The sequence below is a fragment of the Crinia signifera genome, chromosome 2, assembly GCF_055691185.1.
Source record: "Crinia signifera chromosome 2, ASM5569118v1, whole genome shotgun sequence".
Lineage (NCBI taxonomy): Eukaryota > Metazoa > Chordata > Amphibia > Anura > Myobatrachidae > Crinia > Crinia signifera.
Genome location: NC_139218.1, coordinates 149,559,061 through 149,579,982, shown reverse-complemented (window position 1 = coordinate 149,579,982; position 20,922 = coordinate 149,559,061). Strand labels below are relative to the sequence as shown.

General features: G+C 44.0%; 1 protein-coding gene across 1 annotated transcript in view; it reads right to left on the bottom strand.

Annotated features, from left to right (window-relative positions):
• The window catches only part of ITPR3 (inositol 1,4,5-trisphosphate receptor type 3), a 143,763-nt gene extending 124,069 nt beyond the window's left edge, over positions 1-19,694 (bottom strand). The window contains exon 1 of the mRNA XM_083170732.1: positions 19,306-19,694. Within this exon, the coding sequence (XP_083026858.1) occupies positions 19,306-19,394 (89 nt within the window). The 5' untranslated portion in view covers positions 19,395-19,694. The remainder of the gene's footprint in view (positions 1-19,305) is intronic.
• Between the last annotated feature and the right edge of the window lie 1,228 nt (positions 19,695-20,922).

Here is a 20,922-nt window from a genome sequence, read left to right as displayed (position 1 = left end):
TTAAGGCCACACAAGTGGCACCATTCATCCACTCTCTGCATGCTTTTTTCACTACTTAAATTTTTTTTTTAAATAAAATAAAAGTGTGCTGAGCGCAGCGAGGCACTGTGCTCGAGGCATGGCGATCTCAGCGGAACACTTATATGGTGTCCAAGTTGTCCTAGGTTTAAAAAACTCCTATTGACCTTTTGACCATATACACCTAATGCATGGCGATCTTGTTGGCTGTTGGCCTAACAACCTATACCCGCAGAATGATGGATGTAAATGCCCAAAAGTGTACAGCCAAGGGTTCTGCTTTTACAGACAATTGGTAGTGCTTCCAGATGATAAAGTAATGAAGTTCACCTGATAAGCAGCGCCAGTCTAAAATTATCTTCTATGATGATATGAACGCAGGAAGGGTGTACTTAATGTTTATTCATTCCATTATCATTCCAATAACTAATGACCAAATAAAAGTCTCCAAATTGTAAAACTTAGTGAGGGCTAAATGATTGTTCAATGATACATAAATATACCGCTTTGAAAGAGGTTGTGATTTATTTTTCATATGATTACTGTATCTTCAGCTTTTCCAACTTTTTCATGAACGGTCAGCTTAAGAAAACTGAAGAAAAACTTAAACAAATGTGCTCATAAGCTGTACCATAATTACACATACAGTAATCGAGAAAAACAAAGCATGCATGCCTAATTTACATACAAAGGTAAATGTATATGGTAAGGTTTGTAATCAGGTAATTACGGCGCTTATCACCAAGACGACGTGGTATCTGGACCCCTTATTTGTCAATTAAATCTTTGAACCAGGGTAAAAGTAACCAGATAAAAGCATTTATTTAAAATACATAAAGTATGTAAATATGTGCAAAACAGAATAAAGGATAAAGTGCAACAGCAGGGGTAGATGTCAATATATTTCACCATTCATAGCGGGTGCAGTGGGCTAGGTGCTGTTGATGGTAAGTCCCAGGCAGCTTATCCACTGCACCACTGCACAGGCTTAGCAAATGGTGGAATGGTAGCATCACCTCCCATTCAAAGTAACATCATCACAATGCGTTTTGGATTCTTATCCTTCAAAAAGGGTGATGAGAAGGATAACAATCCAAAATGCGTTATGAGGATGCTACTTTGAACAGGAAAGTGACGCTGCCATTCCACCATCTGCTTCTGAGGGTTTCCTCCGGGTATTCCAATTTCCTCCCACATTCCAAAAATATACTGGTAGGTTAATTGGCTCCCAACAAAATGAACCCTAGAATAAATGTGTATGCATGTACATGTGGTAGGGAATATAGATTGTAAGCTCCACTGGGGCAGGGACTAATGTGAATGTTCAAATATTCTCTATAAAGTGCTGCACTATATAAATAACTTAATAAATAAATAAAATGCCAGCATCGCTCACATTTGTTATATAAATTCAAATAAAATAAAATAAAAATGTATAGTAGAATAGAATAGTAGTGGGCAAGGATTAAAATTGTTAATTGCGATTAATTGCATAAAAATTTTCCGATTAACTGCAGTTAATCGCATTATTAGGCAAAAAATTAAATACTTTATACAAACACTTTATAGAATGTGCATTTTCACAGCATTATTCACTTATACTGTAGCATTTAAAAGAATAAAATAATGAAAAATATTTATTTAACCATACCTCCCAACATGACCCATGCCAGGAGGGACAACTACTCTACTCCTGGTCTTTCCTCTTATTTTATTTACAGGTTAAATAATAAGCAAAAAGCTTCACCACAGGTGATGGCACTCATAAATGAAGAGGAATGTCCTTGAGCAAAGCATTGTGTCCCTCCAGGAGAGGGTCATGTTGGAGGTATGCTTTAACATCAACATTAGCATGTAATATTTCTTTAGCATTAATGTAAAATAAATTGTAAAATATAAAACCAAAGCTACGCCTGCACTGTGTATTTAGCCGTGGCTGCAGAAAGCAGGAAGTAGTTGGCCCTCTAATCTCTGATGGCTAACTACATCTTGATTATACACAGGGCTCAGTCCAAATCCCCGGGACTCCCCGGGAGTCCTGTGTGGGGCTTTTCAGGGGCAAACACAGGATTTTCAGAAGGGGGTTTCCAGAGGGGCGGAGCAAAGCACGGAGATGGACACTTAGGTGACCCAGTATATGCCGGGTTAGTTATTAAGTATTGTAAGTATTATAGATAGACCAAATGTATATAAATAATAATAATAATAATAATAATAATAATAAAAATATATATATATATATATATATGTGTGTGTATACGTGGTTTTCATCCCTTCATCCAGAGTGCCAATCAACCCCCTACCGTATATATATATATATATATATGCATACATACATATATATATACATACAAGGGCGTCAACAGCAGTGTAGACCCCTGGGCATAGCAATGTATTGGGGCCCCCACCGATCCTCCAGCGGTAGGTGATGTCCCGCGGGTGGTAGGGGGTATTATATCAACCGCTCACCATGTAGAGCCTGGATCAGTAATTTCCACCAATAACCCCTTTACTGCACAGATGTTGGGAGATGGGGTGGGAGACGGGGGCATTGGGCTGAATGAAGGGGCCCTGATACATAACTTCCAGGGTAGTAGGAGGGGTGTATAGTGGAGTGGGCTTATTATTCATAATTTTCTGGTGGGAGGACAGCTTGCTTGACTGCAGATATCTCCAGTTCCCGGAAATATATTTCTTAGATTTTAATGGAATTAAAAACTAGAGAATCCCACCTACCAAATGGTGTTGGGGACTAGGGGATCACAGTTCAGGAGGCAGAGCAATCTGCCAACGAGTATATAAAACTACATACCAGGTGTGTGGAGCTAGAGCAGTAACCAGCTGCTGGAAGGCTGATATCTCTGGTTCTACAGTAGAGACAAGCCGCTAGTGTCGTTCAAAGGGGGAGAGTCCCAGCTTTTGGAATATACCCTCAAAAAAACTCTAAGTCAGACATAACCTGAAATATCTGACTGGGAAGAGCAATTAACAGGCTTGGATGGGGACCACTACTTTGAAGTCAGATATCTCCGGTTCCCAAGGGCCGATTTTTAAAATTCTTGTACCCATGGAAAGAGGGGACCCTCAGCTTTCAGTCTCGGGGGGGGGGGGGTTTCTGGGTACTCAGAAACCCCCCTGCGTGCGCTACTGCTTTTAGGATGAGGCTTGCAGTGGGACAATAACTAAGACTAACCACAAAGTCTGCTCTTTTTCTCATATATTCTCTTATACCCTGCTTTATGCATACTTTACTTCCACTCTTCCTGATTTTGGGTAAACTGTCCGATTTTTGGGGAATCTACAAAATAAAGAGAGCGGTTGCGTTGGGTACACCCCGAGAGTCATACAGGAGGCAATAGGAGCATGTTCAAGGCAAGCGCCCACATTTTTGAGTCCAACCCTCCTAAATGTTGGGAGGTGTGCCTCATGCCCTATTTTATTGCATAAGCCCTGCTACAGTGGTTAAAGCACAGCAATTCATAAAGCGAGAACAAGGCAGGTTAATCTTATTCTGTGCCTTTTTAGGCAGGGCCTGCTATGTGCCAGTGTGCTGCAAAATTGTTGTCTATATTTGGTTTCACGTACACATATGGACAGACCTTTTTCTTGTCAGGCACATTAAAAGCAACATGTGAAACAATTGAGTTGTACCTTTTCCTGCTTTACATCTAAAGCTGAGTACACACTAGATGCGGATCAGGACAATAGATCATACACATCCTATAGTGTATACCTCCAAATCATCCTACCCAGCCGGCAATCACTGAATCATCCTATTGTATATGCTGCACATCCAATAGGCTGATTCCACTCCCAATGCGTAGTTACATACAGCGTGTAAGATACACTGCATTGTCCAGTCTGTACAGTGGATATGCTGTACAGTATCATTACAACGCATCGCCCACACTGTCACATGGTGTGTTCCCATATTCTGCAGCGCTTTACAGAGAATATTTGAACATTCACTGGAGCTTAAAATCTATATTCCCTACTGCCACATGTACATGCACACACAGACATTCTAGGGTTAATTTAGTTTGCAGAATGCAGAAAACGAATACGAGCAAGGGGGAATTGGCGTATGAAGGGGATGCGTTGAATACAGACAGGGTGAGTGGTGACAGCGAGCAGGAAGCCCTGCTCACTGTCGCCACTCGCCCACAGCATTGAATACACCCCACTGTATGGAAGCAGAAGCTTTTCTCGGAAGCAAAGAAAAGGTACACTTTATTCTGGGTACACACTAAGGGCCTTATTCTGGTTGGTGCGGTCCATTCCAAATTATTTCGGAGCTGACCGAACGCCACGCTGTGCGGACAATGAAAGAACAAACGCCCACAGGTCCTCCGCATTCGGACGGACTCACTCTCTAAGAAGAGGGTGTGTTTTCGGACAACATCCAAACCGTGCGTGTGCGGTGGGAACACACAGATTCTGCACGGTCTTACAGCGACCGAACAGACGGGAAGCTGCCCGTACGCACCGATGCGGTGTATTTACGCAAACCTTACTACTATAATCGGAACTCATACATCTGACACATGACACACTTATGCAATTAGCCTACCTCATAAAAAAGGGATGGTTTTTAATTGTCATCAATTATTTCCTAATTGATACTTAATGATTCTGCTGTGGCTATGTATGAAATGGAAAAAAAATTGTACATTTTTGTTGTAATTTCAAATTAGTATTATGTTCCCTTTATTTTTTGGCATGTGCCAAATAACATGCTATAAAATTCTTATGTTTTCCTGAAAGGTAATAAATTTTATTTTTACCCCCAAATGTGTGCTGTTATTGCTGAATGTAAAAGTGACATGTATATTTATATTAGTGATACCAATTTCTGTCCATTGCTTGCAGTGTAAATGTGTGTAAAATAGCAAGAATGCAGTCGTGCTTTCAGCATATATTTGTGTATTTAGTAATGGTCCATTTAGGCAGCAATGCTTCCAATTGAAGCTATGAAAAGAGTGCAATTAATCACTAATGAGTTGAGGAGTGGATTGTATTGTATTCAGCTGAGAGTGATTCAGGCGCGGGCGTACTAATTGGGCGAACCGAATGCCTAGCGCATGAACAAGTGATCTCCGCAAACTGAAACTTGCTTATGAAGACCGCATATTTCATGCATGTTGGTTCGTTTGCAGTCGGTGTGCTGTCCGAATGCACGCCTACCAGAGTTTGTGCAGTTTGTACGCCCATATTTACGCCCAGTTTTTCCCACTTTGAAACCACGCCCTTTTCAATTCGGTGGACATTTCTGTACGGTATTAGTGAGAACGAGTACGGAGACCATGCGTGGCACAGGCGCATTGCGTTGCCTACGCATGCGCAGACGCCTAAAAAGCGCCCTCCGAAAGTATTCGGAACGGACCGCACCAACCAGAATAAGGCCCTAAATGAGGTGTATCCCAGAGAGATTGCAGATAGCTAGTGCTTACGCATACAACATCAGCTACATAGAGCGTATACAATGGACAATTTCAAAATTTTGTCATTCTGACCTGTCAGAATCAGTAAATTCATTAAAAATATTGTCTAATGTGTACCCAGCTTTATTATTTAAATTGGATTGTTTATATTCATGACTTGTGTTACTGTAGAATGGATATATTAACTGAGGGGACATATATTTATTTAAGACTGCTCTCATTATTTTTACAATATAATTGTTATCAGTGGCGAATTTTTGTTTTCAAACACAGGCACAGCAGCTATGCTGGGACCTGGCCCCGACATGCACTCTGCTCCTGTACGGCTTACAGCAGATGCAATGGGAGCCGCACACACACGGACCCCTAGGGTTGACAGCGCTCCTGTCAGGTATGTGAATAATGGAGTGGCTACGTGCAGAGACGGCTGTCTGGTGTCTGATGTGGCTTAATATGCTGGGCCCTCTCATAGCCTGTTCAACCGCAGCAGCTGGGCGCAGTTGTTGCACCAGGGCTAGGACCATGATACTATCTCCTCAGAGCCTGCCAGGCTGCCACCACATCCGGACCATGCTCAGGGAGACAAATGGCTCACTTGCTTCAGGTCAGAGCAGGTCTCTCTTACTCTAAGGATATGTGAAACATGCATTTTTACAACCTTGGCCCTTTGTATATGTGTGATGGTACTTTTTTCCTTGCAGGGCGCCCAGTTTCCTTATGTACGCTATCGTAGTAAAATCGCATCTCATTGCATCTCATGGGCCATTATAACGCTGTGCGATGCAATGCGATTTTTTAATGTAATTTATTCACTTGGTCTGTTGGCCTCAGGGGATCGCATCACACCTCCCGAAAATTGCATTTGATCACATGCGATTTTATAGGGTGTGATGCCATGCCATGCCATTAGCTATAGACTTGTATGACATACAATGATGTTTTACAGACCCCCCCCCCCACACTATCGAAGCGTGGCGAGCACATCGAGCCCTGCGAGGGGCTGCAGAACGCGTCCTCGCAATGTTTTCATACAACCACTATCCACGTCAGTGTGGAGTTGATTTTACATAGTGTGGCGAGCGCAGCAAGCCACCAAGACCAAAGCGTGGCGAGGGGACATGGAATACATGTAAACTCATCTGCGTCCCCTGCACTTGTCACACTATATAAAATTAACTCCACACCTATGTGGATAGTGGGGGTATGAAAAGGTCAAGAGGACGTGTTCCGCCGCCCCTCACGGGGCTCGCTGCACTCCCATGCTTCGGGGTGGCGTGGATAGTGGGGGGGGGTCAATGAAACCTCATTGTATGTCATACAAGTGTATAGCTAATGGCATGGCATCGCACCCTATAAAATCGCATGCGATCACGGGAGGTGCGACGCAATGTGATGTGATCCCCTGGGGCCAACAGAGCAGTGAATAAATTACATAAAAAAATCGCACAGCACTAAAATGGCCCATGATTTTACTACGGAGAATAGACCTGTACTCTTACAGCGTACTGGGCGCCCTGATACGAAAAAAGTACCTATGTCACAGTAATGTTGGGTACTTGTTTCCTAGCACGGCGCCCATCGCATCGCATACCATAAGGCATACGATAAGACAGCCGATGTTATACAATTTAAAATTGTATACCATCGCATTGTATGCAACTGTATGGCATAAACAATGGTATATGATTTAAAATTGTATAAGCACCCTAATGGGTGTTTTCAATGTTAAATGTGTCCCCTATAAGATAATTAATTGTATAAGCACCGTAATGGGTGCTTACAATGTTAAAAGCACCCCCACTCCACCCCCACTATCAACGCCAACCTGAAGCGTGGCGAGCGCAGCGATCCCGCGAGGGGCGGCGGTACGCATCCTCCGACCTTTTCATACCCCCACTATCCACGTCAGCGTGGAGTTGACTTTATATAGTGTGGCGAGCGCAGCGAGCCACCGAGCCCGAAGCGTGGCGAGGGCAGCGAGCCCCGCGAGTTGACGCGGAATACATGTAAAGTAATACGCGTCCCCTCGCGGGGATTGCTGCGCACCCAACGCTTCGAGCTTGGTGGCTCGCCACACTATATAAAATCAACTCCATGCCAACGTGGATAGTGGGGGTATGAAAAGTACCGCCGCCCCTCGCCACGCTTCGGGTTGGCATTGATAGTGGGGGTGGCGTGGGGGTGCATTTAACATTGTAAGCACCTATTAGGGTGCTTATACAATTAAAAATTGTATAGGGGCTTATACAATTTAAAATCGCATCGCATCGCATGCGGGCATATGGCATGCAATGTCATACAACTTAATATCGTGGGCGCCGTGCTAAGAAACAAGTACCTAATGTTGTTTGTAATTTATTCTAAGCTGAAATTGCCCTATCTCTGTTGTCATTGCTGTTACTTTATCCCTCTCCCTGCTACCCATATTTTTTCCCTATCACCCACTGTTTGTCAGAGTCTCCCTGTAACCATTTCACAGTCATTCTCTACCTCTTCCTTTCACCCATTCTCCACTTCTCCGTCAAACTCTCCCTGCAGCCCTCTCTCTCTATCATCCACTGCTTCTCAATCTCCCTCTACTTGTCACCCTCTTTCTCTCTTCCCCGTATCACTCACTGCCTACTACTTAAACTGTAATGCTGGGTACACACCAGGACGACTAGGGCCCGATTTTGTCAATTTAGATCCAATTCCGACCGGCACCTGATTGGCCGCTAGGCCGCAAGGCAGCCAATAGCGGTATTCGGGAGGAGGAGCCGCAGGATGTACACAAACACGGTGCGGCTCTCAGCTGTTCGCTTGGTTCGCCTGTCGGTTTGTTATTTTGCAAAGACCCCTTCCCTGGACTACGTCGCCCTGGGACAGTTGAGTATAGTTTCCTTCCACAGCTTCCACCATGGATTTCGTTGGATCACGGACACCGGACCCCTGGACCCCCGGACCAGGACACTGGACCCCCGGACCAGGAAGTGTCCCCTGGCTGTGGCATTACCCTGCTGGCTGGTTTGGCCTGGGGCTGGTTCTTAAAATACGGGGGACCCCTACTCATTTTGTCCCCCGTATTTTGGGAACCAGCCCCAGACCTGGAGCCTGGGCTGGTTGTAAAAAATTAGGGAACACCTATTTGATTTTTTTAATACCAGCCCCGGATTCTTCAGCCTGGTGCTGGTTACTGGTGCTGGGTTTTTTTAACGGGTAAAAGGGCTACCCCTTTCCCACTGCCGAAAAAACGGCTTTTAAGCGGGTAAAACACTGCTTTTTACCAGTTTAAAAAAACACTGTATTTTTAAACGGGTACAGCTTTCCCACTGCAGCTGTACCCGTTTAAAAAGCCTAAAAAAAAGGGCAAATTACCATGTAAAGGCTGCAGTGGGAAAGGGGCATTAATGTATAATTACCATTATCTGTGTTAACCAGTTTAATTGCTAAGAAACGTGTTTCAGCACAGGTGATGGTAATCATAAATTAAGAGGAAAGTCCAGAAGCAGAGCAATGTGTCCCTCCTAGAGCGGGTCATGCTGGGAGGTATGCAGTATAAATATACTGAAATGTTAGTGGTTATCTGAAATGTAATTTTCATGGAATGAGCATATAAATACAGTAACATTACTTGATCTGCATGAGCTATTTGTGTGGATCCTGAGGCCGGGTACACATCCGAACGACACCCAGACAATCCAAGGGGTAATGTGAACGTGCATCAAGCAGTTCGTAAACTTGCACAATGCATTTGGCAGCATGGCATTGTACATATTGGGGGAAATTTGCTAAGATGTGAGTTGTATTTTACATGGGAAGTTGCCAATCAGAAACGACTTCTCTTTTTTTTTTAGCACCCTCTAGAAGATAATAGATAGTATCTAATTGGTTGCCCTTTAGCAACATCCCATGTGAAAAACATCTCACGTCTTAGTAAATTTCCCCCATTATCTTCTGGTTGGCCGTGTTACTGTAGCACAGCTGGCCATAAGCTATCACATGAGACCCGCCAGAGGGTATACAGACTTAAGGCCCCCATACACTATGTGATTTGGGCATGATTTCACCCGATTCGGATGAATTGGGCCGTGAAATCGGCCCAAATCGCACTTGCAGACACCCCCTCCGATCCGATGCGCATTGGATCGGGGTCGGGAGGTCGGACAGGCTGCACATAAGATTTGCTAAATCTTATGTGCAGCCCAGTCCCGGAGCCGTGCGGGGGATGACAGCGGGCGGGGGATGCCGGCTATAGAGAGCCGAGCAGGGGGAGGCTGCATAGGGAGCCGGGCAGGAGGCACTTAAAGCTGTTGTGGTGGGGTGACAGCGGGAGCAGGGCGCTGGGCAGGGAGGATGACGCACGCTGGCTGCCGGGCATCGGCGCGAGCCGGGAGGAACAGATAACTTGAAAAAAATAAAAGCCCATATAGATGACTAGCAAGCCATTGATTGGCTGAGACCTCTCTCAGCCAATCGCTGATTGGCTGAGAGAGGTCTCAGCCAATCAATGGCTTGCTAGTCATCTGTATGTTTTTTTTTTTTTAATTATCTGTTCCTCCCGGCCGGCTCTCGCCGCTGCCCGGCAGCCAGCGTGCGTCATCCTCCCTGCCCGGCGCCCTGCTCTCGCTGTCACCCCACCACAACAGCCTCCTCCTGCCTGGCTCGCTATGCAGCCTCCCCCTGCTCGGCTCTCTATTAGCCGGCATCCCCCGCCTGCTGATGTCCCCCGCATGGCTCCCTCCTCCTGCAGCTCCCCAGGTACTGCATATGATAAATCCATGCGATTTATCATATGCAAACCTTGGCACATCAAGTGCCTAATCGTGTGTCCCCCTCCCGGGGAGCTGCAGGATGAAATCAGGTCCGACTTGTCCCTAGGTCGGACTAATGTATGGGGCCTTTAGAGATATGCCAAAATTTTAATTTCAATTTACCCCAAAATGATAAAATGTGTACCCGCCCATAAAAGTTTTCATGGCACCTACTATTTATTATTATTTACTACCAGTTTTTACATAGTGCACACATATTCGGCAGCACTTTACAGAAAATAATGTGTGAATAAAAAATTTTTAAAAAATGAAAAAAATGTGGACATGGACATACAGTCAATCTAAAGTTTAACATGTCTTAAGGATTTGGGCAATGTTATAGCCCATCCCAAAAATTCCATGGATGCCTCTAATGTGGTTAGGCCTACTAAAGATGACCTGTTGACAAGAGAAGGTCATTTAAAGGGTCATTTAGCAACAGTGTACCAAAGATAATGCGAAGACCAATAATGGGTTTGAAATAAAGAAATAATCCTACAAACTATTGCACAATTGTATTTGAGATCTGAAAATTGTTTAAAGGGATTTGAAATTACTACTGTCATAGGCTCACAGTTAACATCACATCAACAATGAAATGCAAACAATGTCCAGTCCATAGGAAATGTAATTACAGGATACAGATTTTAATTAAAAAGGTATCTACAATGGGAATGGAAAGACATAAATGGGGCCAATTTATTGTTGCTGTATAAACAAATATAAGTTGCTGTGAGCTGTCATGGATTTTAAAGCACCACAGCAATTCAATATTGATAGCAGCTCTGAAAAGGGAATGTTTCCAAAACATTTGCCATATATAATTCTGGCAGAATTTGACACAATCTTTGAAACACACATTTGCTTTTATTATGATAAAAGCCTGATGGTCATTTCCAGTTATCCAATTATTATTATCCCAATTTTTTCAGATAAACCTCTATCTGCATAAAAAAACCTAGGGTCCGCCAAAAGCCACAAACCTTCGTGCTTTCATGGCAGCAATTGCAGAAACCATGGTCTATTATTGGGAAATTGGTTTTGCCTGTCTTTGTGCAAGCACTTCAGTGGTAATTACTCCGGCTAACAGGATACGACCCTTAAGGTGCCCACACACTAGAAAGATCTGCGATCGTAAGATGTGCGCATAAATTAGCCTTCAAATCTTTTTTCCGTCCTGGACAAAAGATTTCAGGCAAGCACACATCTTTACCAAAGATTTTTCTTAAGGCCCCCATACATAGGGCCGACTTGTCCTTAGCTCAATTCTCCTCCGAGCCGCCCGGCAGCTCCCTGGGAGGCTCACATACGATTAGGACTTGAGGTGCCATTTTTTACATGTGATAAATAACAGGGAGCTGCAGGGCGGTGAGGAGCAGTGGGGGCGGGCAGCGGCGGCTCTCAAATGAGTGGCCAGCTGGGAAGGAAGGAGTGGGGCAGCAGCGTTAATCAGACAGACTCACTGTGTCCAGTGCTGTAGCGGACGGGCAGCGGCGGCTATTATATCTTCAAAATAATGTGTCAAATGACTCTCCGGCTTTTGATTGGCTGAGATAGAGCACTCTCAGCCAATCAGCGGCCGCAGAGGGAGGCCGCCCCAGCACTGCGCCCGCCCCACCGATTGCGACGGATATTATGTCCCGCCGGTCCGACCCCTAGGGCCGGGTCCGATACGCACGGGACCGCGCATCGGACCCGACGCCATGTCATGAAGAAACGATTTGGTAAGATTTAACGGGCCGTTTGATCGCAATCGGCCGAAATCGGACCAAATCGTCTCGATGTATGCCCACCTTCAAGATCCCGTGTGCGTTCCTATGGATCTTTTGTTAAATCTTCTGATATTTTGTGCAGCACGTAAGATCAGAAGATTCAGCTAAAGATCTGATTGCAGTACAAATTTGTTCGGAAAATGGACTAAACCATGTGCACTGCAGGTGGGGCAGATGTAATCTGTGCAGAGAGAGTGTTAAATTTGGTTGGGGTGTTTTGAAGCGGAAATCTTAATTGCAGTGTAAAAATAATGCAGCCAGTATTTACCCTGCACAGAAACAAAATAACTCACACAAATCTAACTCTCTCTATACATGTTACATCTGCCCCACCTGCAGTGCACATGGTTTTGCCCATTTTCCAAACAAACTGTACTGCGATCAGATCTGAATAAGGGCCTTAGTGTGCATACATGGCCAGAAATCATGCATGCCAATTACTGGAGGGGAGGCAGGATCAGAGAGCGCAAGGGATCCTTCTTTTCAAACCGTACATCCATCCCATAGGAAAGAGCAGGCCTCTGGGAACCAATACCATTTAAAGATGGTGTATGTTCACAGAGGCAACTACAAATCTTTCAGCTTTCCTAGTTTTCTGAATACTGTGCAGCACCACTGGCGACCAAATAATGAATGGGCCCATTACATTTTCCAGGTCACCCGACAGATGCAATAATTACTGGCTAACGCATTTTAAAAGGTCCGCAGGTGGAGCTAATTATTTTATTTGATTCTGTGAGACCTGCAAAACATGCCCTGTGTGGGTCCGACTTTGAGAACCTGTGCTCTATTGTATTCAACTGTAAGTCAATGTTTCATGCTTTGTTTATTCATGTACAGTATGCATACCTCACATCACTTGTGATTTTAAATCGTGACCTGTCATGCCAAAGGGAGCAGCTGGCCTAAAATGGCGTGGAGATACACACCAGTTGGGGGTGGCCTAGTGCCACGACCGCAGTTTTTGTCATTTTAGGAGGTGTACCTAGCACTCCCCTAGCAGCTGGGCTGCTTCCTCCCTGCCACTCCCTCCCTTCAGGCACTTAAAAGATGCACACTGAATAGCTTCAGCGACCACAGGTGAACTCTGGATCCCCCAACTGACCCGCCACGCACGAGACACTGCCACCCACAGGAGAGAGAGTGGGACAGTCTCCAATTAATAAGACCGTCCTGCTGTAATCAGGACAGTTAGGAGGTATGATTTATGTACTCTGTAAATGGGCACTCCAAATCTCTTGTGGCTCCATATAAATAAAGGATAACAACAATAATAAAGTGTAATAAGTGCATTAGTGATCCTGAATAGGCGCTCCTTTATTTACAGAAAGCATATTGTGTTAAATATATGTTCTGGAGCATTATAATTGTTATAAATAAGATGGGAGACATCGACTTTGAACAGAAGGAAGTTAACAAACTTAATAACTGGATTTTATCATCTTTTTAGGTCATATTTTTATATATTTAGGTACATTGCCCGTGTACCAATTAACAGGCAAATAATGTTTTATGTCTTCACTATTTAGGGAATTGTATTACACTGTTGCTTCTCCCTGTGGCTAAAGTGGATAAAGAGACAGGGTCACAGTATCCTGCCCCTTTCTCCTCCCTTCTCCCCCCACTTCATTTCCTTTCATTATCTACAGGGCACAGAGACATAACTTGCTTTAACTCATTCAAGAAAGGGACTTGGCACCACTATTACTCATTCATATATATAGCACCAGGTAATTGTAGCTCTACAAGCAGTTAAAATATTATGAAGCAGGTGCCAAATAAGGTGAAAAAATGTAACTCTGTACATAGCTTGGCCTGTTTATATTATATATATATATATATATATATACTTGTTTGGTGTGGCCGAGCACGACTGCCCTGTTGCTGTTGCTGGTCGGGTGCCCCGTCAAGGAGTATGTAGACTTTGGCGGGTGTGGACGTAGCACTCCAGACACTTGAAATAATCCAAAAAGGTTTTATTTGAAGACAAGCAACGTTTCAATGCGTGTGCATTTTCGTCAGGCTCGACGAAAATGCACACGCATTGAAACGTTGCTTGTCTTCAAATAAAACCTTTTTGGATTATTTCAAGTGTCTGGAGTGCTACGTCCACACCCGCCAAAGTCTATATATATATATATATATATATATATATATATATATATATATATATAAAACAATTAGATGACAGCACCCAATAGTATCAGCATTTAATCCATGGCACTCCAAGGCCAATGGTGTGTTATGGAGAAATTAAATAATTTGTATATTAAATTAAATCAATTGTGTTTATAAATAAATCTTTAGGTTTATTTATGCTTCTATTTGTCCAAATACTTTTTATCTAATACATTAACAATAATTAATTTGAATTGGTCTTGCACCACCAACCAGAGGCACCCCTGCAAGGGTTCTGAGGCACCCCAGGGTGCCACGGCACACAGTTTGGGAAACACTGAATTAGAGTGTTATATATGGTAATGTTCTGATAAGTTTACTGTTACATTTATGACATAATAATACGAATAATATCATTTTAATCACTGAAGTCAATACAAGTTTAAACTAACACAAAAGCACAGTCTGAGGTTGTATGGGTCATTGGGTTGACAAGAGGAAGGTCAACATACATTGGGTCGACCACTGAAGGTTGACACCTTCAGAAGGTCGGCAGGGTCATAAGATCGACACATGTATTAGGTCGACATTGAGAAGGTCAACAGTCAAAAGGTCGACAAGGGTTTTTCGCATTTTTCTTGTCCCGTATGTCGACACAGTCAACATGGACACTGAAAAAGTGCACCATCTCCCCTCGCATGGCTCTCTATGCTTGCCATGCTTTGGGCTCGTTGCCTCGCTTTGCTCGGCACACAATTATGTTCTCCCTTCATAACCTATTGGATGGTAGACCATGAAATACCACCTGTCGGCCCATGTCGGCTCACAAAAAAACCGAAAAACCTGTGCCGAGCTTTTCACTGTTGACACAATGTCTACCTAATGCATGTGTCGACCTTATGACGCTGTCGACATAAAGCCATGTCAACCTTCTGAAGGTGTCGACCTAAGGCCTGTTGATTTGAGTGGTTGACCAAATGTATGTCGACCTTTCTCATATCGACCTAGCAAATGTATATCGTGTAAGGCACACATGTATGTGTATATAGGACCCTATACATTTTGGTGACTTCTTTCCTTGGAGCTGTCACACGCAGTGCTCCCTTGAGCCGCCCAGGACCTTCTCGGGTGGCAGGATCATAAGCAATATATCGGACCCTTTGCATGCAATATATCGTATGCAATCCCAGCCGCGCCTGCCCAGAGCTGAATGCAATCCTGCAGGGGTCAACTCAGAGGGTCCGGCAGGGGTCAACTCAGCCCGGCAGGGGTCAACTCAGAGGGTCCGGTACAAGGTGCGAAGGCACGTGCATCACATTAGACCCGCTGACATTTTTGCTATAACCTGAAGCCAGTCCAAACTATTAGGTTGCGGCTTGCCTAAGGCTGGATAAGCTTTTTATAATTATAGCAGAGTTAAACATGCTTAATGTAATTAGACAGAAAAGCAACACCTATAGCAGAGTAGGGGTCAAGTTAGACTTGAGTGACCTGTATTTCTAGGGCCTCAAATGGCCTAATTATCATCTGTGCATTTAGATTATACTGTAGTCTGTACATGGCCACATAAACACACGTATTGTGATTACTCAAATATACTTGTCATACAAATAAGGGCATATATAGAGAGAGAGTTTGTGATACATGTGTATTAAACTCTGCAGGCTTTATGGCACAGCATCTCAGCACCGCACCCTTTAAACTCACTTGTACAGCACTCTATCCAAATATTGGCAGAGCATTAACACCTGCATACTTTTAAAAACACGCATATTCAAGTTTTTTTGTCTACATGGAGTCGACTTAACATATAACTGTATTATTTAACCTCACAGTACATATTTTTCTATAAATCCCCTTAAAAATAGCCAGAAAACAAACACACATTTAGACACAACTGTAACCTTATACTATATGCACTTTGCATCTCACTGTACAAAGCCCTACAGGCTTCTAAAAACAGGGTCTCAATTGTGTATATGCACAATGAAATAAAATTTACATTACTCACAATACAGCAACACGAAACTGTACTGGCATACATTTCTATATAATGTTGTGTCTTTTTTTTGTCTAGTATAACTCTAAAGGTGCGTACACAAGGAGCGATTTTGTGTAATATCGCGGGAAATATGGTCGCTGAGTGAGCACCGGCAATATATCGCCGGGTGCGCGCTCCCATTTTTACCCCTGTAGTGATCGCTGGTCGCAGGAACATGCTCCTGTGACCAGCTGATTTCCACTGCTGGGCTCCCCCCGGCAGTTTCTTTTTCATCAGCGACCATCTCTGGTCGCTAGTGAAAAGGAGAACCTGAGCAATATATTGCTCAGCCATATATTGCTCAGCAATATATGGCTGAGCAATATATCTCCCCCGTGTGTACGGGGCTTAACTGTAAAACTCCATTTATCATGTACTAGTTCCATGTACATGAAGAAAAGAAGAGGGGTGCGCACAAAGGAAATTTTAAAATATATCAAGGGTTTTAACAAGGTACAGAATGGAGATATTATTCAAAGGTAAAGAAGTATTAGAACCCAATGACACATGCTGAAACTGGAAGGAGATTCAAAGAAAATGCAAGGAAAGATTACTTTACAGAAAGGATAGTGGATAGGTAAGATAGGTGGCAGGGGCTAGGATAGTAGAGCAATATAAACATGCTTGGGGTAAGTTTCCAGTTCTATTGACTTCTGCGGACTGCATCGGCTGCAGCACATACTGTATAAGCCAGATTGGACTGCAGGAAAGGCAGGCAGTGGCTTCCAACAGGAAGCCAGCTCTCTGCTAAATGCAGCCTACTCTGGCAGTACCAGTGGGCTGCTTGCAATGTCTGCAACAGGCAGAACTTCCAATAGCCTATAGGAAGTCACTGCCAGTAACAAGTATCCTTACAAGAACTACGGATCAAATAGGGTTGAGGGTACCAAAAGGTTAAGATGGGCAAACTAGATAGGGCCAACAGGTTATTATTATCTGCCGCCAAATTCTGTTTTTTTAGGTCATATGTCGCTCATTCAAATTGTGCGGCCTAATACCAGAACAGAAGGATTTTTTTTTTATTGCCGCTTATTGCAACAGTTTGCTGGGGCAGCTGAGTGACCATGGGTTTCCCTACAATTGGCAGTAGTAAGAAAAAGTATATTGCTGCAACAACCAGTCAGGGTCACCTATTGATGACCCCACTTGCACTGGAAACCTGACTCTAGTTTTCAACTGCAGATTCGCTAAAAATATTTAAAAAAATGGAAAAATAAATACTGTTTAAAACACAGAACATAATTTTGAAAAAGGGAATTACTTTATTTTAGTAATGAAGGATTTGTGAACAGATGTATTAAGTTTGGTAAAGTGATAAAAGTGGAAGGTGATAATGCACTAGCCAATCAACTCCTACTGTAATGCTGCCTATACATATGTGAGATATCGAATGCAATCATTCGATTTTGGTCACATCTGGCCGATAAATGGAATGATTGCATGCATGCATGCATTTTTAAGCTGACATTTGACGCAATGCACAGGCACGCCGTTGAATGTTGCATCGATAGATATTATGAGCTGGACATAATATTTATCGAATTGCATGAGCAATCGCATGTGGTTTTTAACCATATACGATTGCTCAAATGCAATCAGCGTCGGGTTCGGGGAGCTGGGCCGGGATGGGTACCGGAGCGCTGGCGGGGTGCCAAGGAAAATAGTTTGAGAACCACTGAACGAGCCTATAAATCCTATGCGTGTGACCAGTGCCCTCTTTCCTCTCTGACTGGTAGTACCCAGTTCTCATTTATTGTTGTCCCAAAAGAATTTCATATTGCTATATAAATAAATGTTATTTACAGTATAATAATAAAAACAATAACAATAGGCGATTGCTAACTTCCCTATGCTATGAATGGCTGAGACATCGTGGGAAGTATACCGCGCCACTTGTTACCTTGGGTAAATAGAAAAAATATGTCTCTATTTAGCTAACTGGTTTTATTTTCCCAAAACTTTCTTTTATTGAAGCAAGACACAAATATGCAAATATAGTATAAGAGTACATAGAACAAAATATAAGTATGCCATTAAGCACGTTGTAATACTTTCTTTCATTACAAATGTCAAAGCTAACTGTTTTTGTTTTTTTTTAAATTATGCAGAAACGTATGGTATTATGTAGCAACAGCCCAATGCAGATTTCAAAGAAATCTCCTGTAAAATGCTAACTACCATTGTAGATTGAAGTCACCATTATTTTTCATGGGAATAACAGTCTGAGCCATATGTACTGTACCTAACTGTGAAACAAGTGAAGCTGTTCATAGTTTTGCCTGCATAGGTATATAGGTGTATGCCTCTGGAGGCATTCTTTAAGGAGCGTGATCTTATAACACCTCTGCAGCCTCCATCCTACAGATAGCCATTGTGGGTTATCAATCGATGGTTACCCCCGAAGGTACCACTGAAAGTTAAGCTTAATGGTGTAAAACCATTTGCAAGAAAACCATTGATGGTTTCATCCATGAATGGTCAGCCCTGCTTTAGTGTTCAGTGAGTCGTGGGCCAGTCGCCTAGAGGAGTGGCTTGCTGAGTGTCAGGGGGTGGAGTTCTGCTCAGTGTCCCAACATTTTGGAATAAAAAAAAATCAGTAAATGTAGCAGTTATGTCAGGATACCATTTGAAATCATCGATGGCCAATAGCCATCCATACTCCATGCGGCTCTGAAAAATGACACTGCCCATGTGAGTTTCCCACAAAGGAGTCTTTAAAGAGATGAAATATTCCTCAAATACGCTTTGAATGTAATTTCCAGGGACAGCAGTTATCACTACCTACCACTATACTTGCCAGTTACAGTAAGTAAATAGCAAGGAGTATTATTAATATATATATATATATATATATATATATATATATATATATATATACATCTCTAGGTCTACTAAAATCCGCTGTTTCAGCAGAATATAGGGATTTATGAGGCTGCTCGGAATGACCCTTAATGCACTAGACTTTACTGTACATAACTAGTATGTGGGTGTAGATATTCTTATAGAACATATATGTACACTCTGTTCCTGTAGCACATACAGACAGCTGTCACATCTACCTCAGTGCCCAATGCCCAGAATATAGTGTGGAAGCAGAATGATTTGCTGCCACCTCCAGTACCTACCCGAGGGTGCTGATGAAGCCGCATACCGTGCCCTCAGCATACAGGGATACGATGTCCCCAATGTGCAGGAAGCTGGATTTCTCACTCATTGTAGCGCAGGGTCTGTGTCTCTCAGGTCAGATGCACGGTGCTGTGCGGGTACAGGACATAACTCTGTGGCTCTCCTGGAACGCTCTGGTATATGGCTGCCTCTCAGCTCTCACATGTAAGTGTGCTTCAGCTATACGGACTCTGTCATCCCTCCTCACTAGTTTGGCGCCGGGCAGACTTGTGTTGCAGCTTCTTGGTCTGTTTCCCTGCTGTCCCTATCAGTATATCCCTCCTCCAGTCCTTCCCTGCTTGCTTTCTCTTCACCTGTACATAACCAGGAAGTTTCCTTCCATGCAAATAGTGTCTATGGGCACAGACACACCCCTGCCCCTGCCCCGCCGCTGCTGCTGCTGCTGCACTCACTGTAACCACCGAGCCGGGTTTAACTCTATCCATGCTTTCTCTCTACTTCAACTGTGCATGAATCGTGTGTGTATAGGCACACATCATTTGTGTCGCTATGGGTACACACTGCATAGACTGTTCAAATATAGGGCCTGATTCATATACAGTTGCAGTCAGATGACAGGGGGGGGGGGGAGGGTCAGAGATAAGTTTTACCACCTAAGATAGTAGAGGGAACTCCGTTCCACCTCCATCATAGCTCTGCACAGTAATTCCCACAGAAAATCCTGTCCCAGAGGCTTATTGCATTACTGTATGTGATGTCATGCCGTCATCGCCACTGAAGTGAAGAGGAAAGGAGAGGAAGCTGCTGGAGGGACAGAGATTAGATAGGGGATACGGTTATTGGGTCTACAGCAAGTTGGTCGATAAACATTGGGTCGACACCGTTATGTCGACATGGGGATAGGTCAACATGGTTCTAGGTCGACAGATCATTAGGTCGACAGATCATTAGGTCGACACAAGCATTAGGTCGACAGTCAAAAGGTCGACATTTTTTCCCACTGTTTAGTGAGCCGGCATGTTTCCGACAGGCGGAATTTCATGCCCTACCATCCACTAGGTATGCCCGAAGCATAGTGAGTGATGCAAGGGGATGTGTGCACTGGAAACTGTGTCCATGTCGACTGTGTCAACATTCGGGTCAAAAAACGGGGGAAAACCCCATGTCGACCTAGACCCTGTTGACCTATTGACCTGTCGACATAGACCCATGTTGACCTTGACCCATGTTGACCTAGAACCATGTTGACTAGGGATGCCATCCCTAATACAGTTCAGCTCCACACATATGCAGCACAGCATACCCACCCCCACACCGGCCGACCCGCACATTTACTTACATTAGTGGGCGGCTGGCCGGGAGTGGGTTCGGAGGTGCACGATGCCTCCAGGCTCCTGCACCTCCTTCTTAGCAGGCAGGGCAGGCCGGAACGAAGAGGTAGTGCAGGCCGGAAAGGAGCCTGGCGGGCAGAGGAGGGCGGGCGTGCGGATGAGACTGGAAGGTGGCGGGCACGGGAAAAGGCTGCGCAGCGTGACCTCTACTGTCAAGCTACGCAGGGCTAACGCAGGGGTCAGGATTCAGGAGCCGGTCAGCGTCTGAGCGAGTGCTCAGACGCT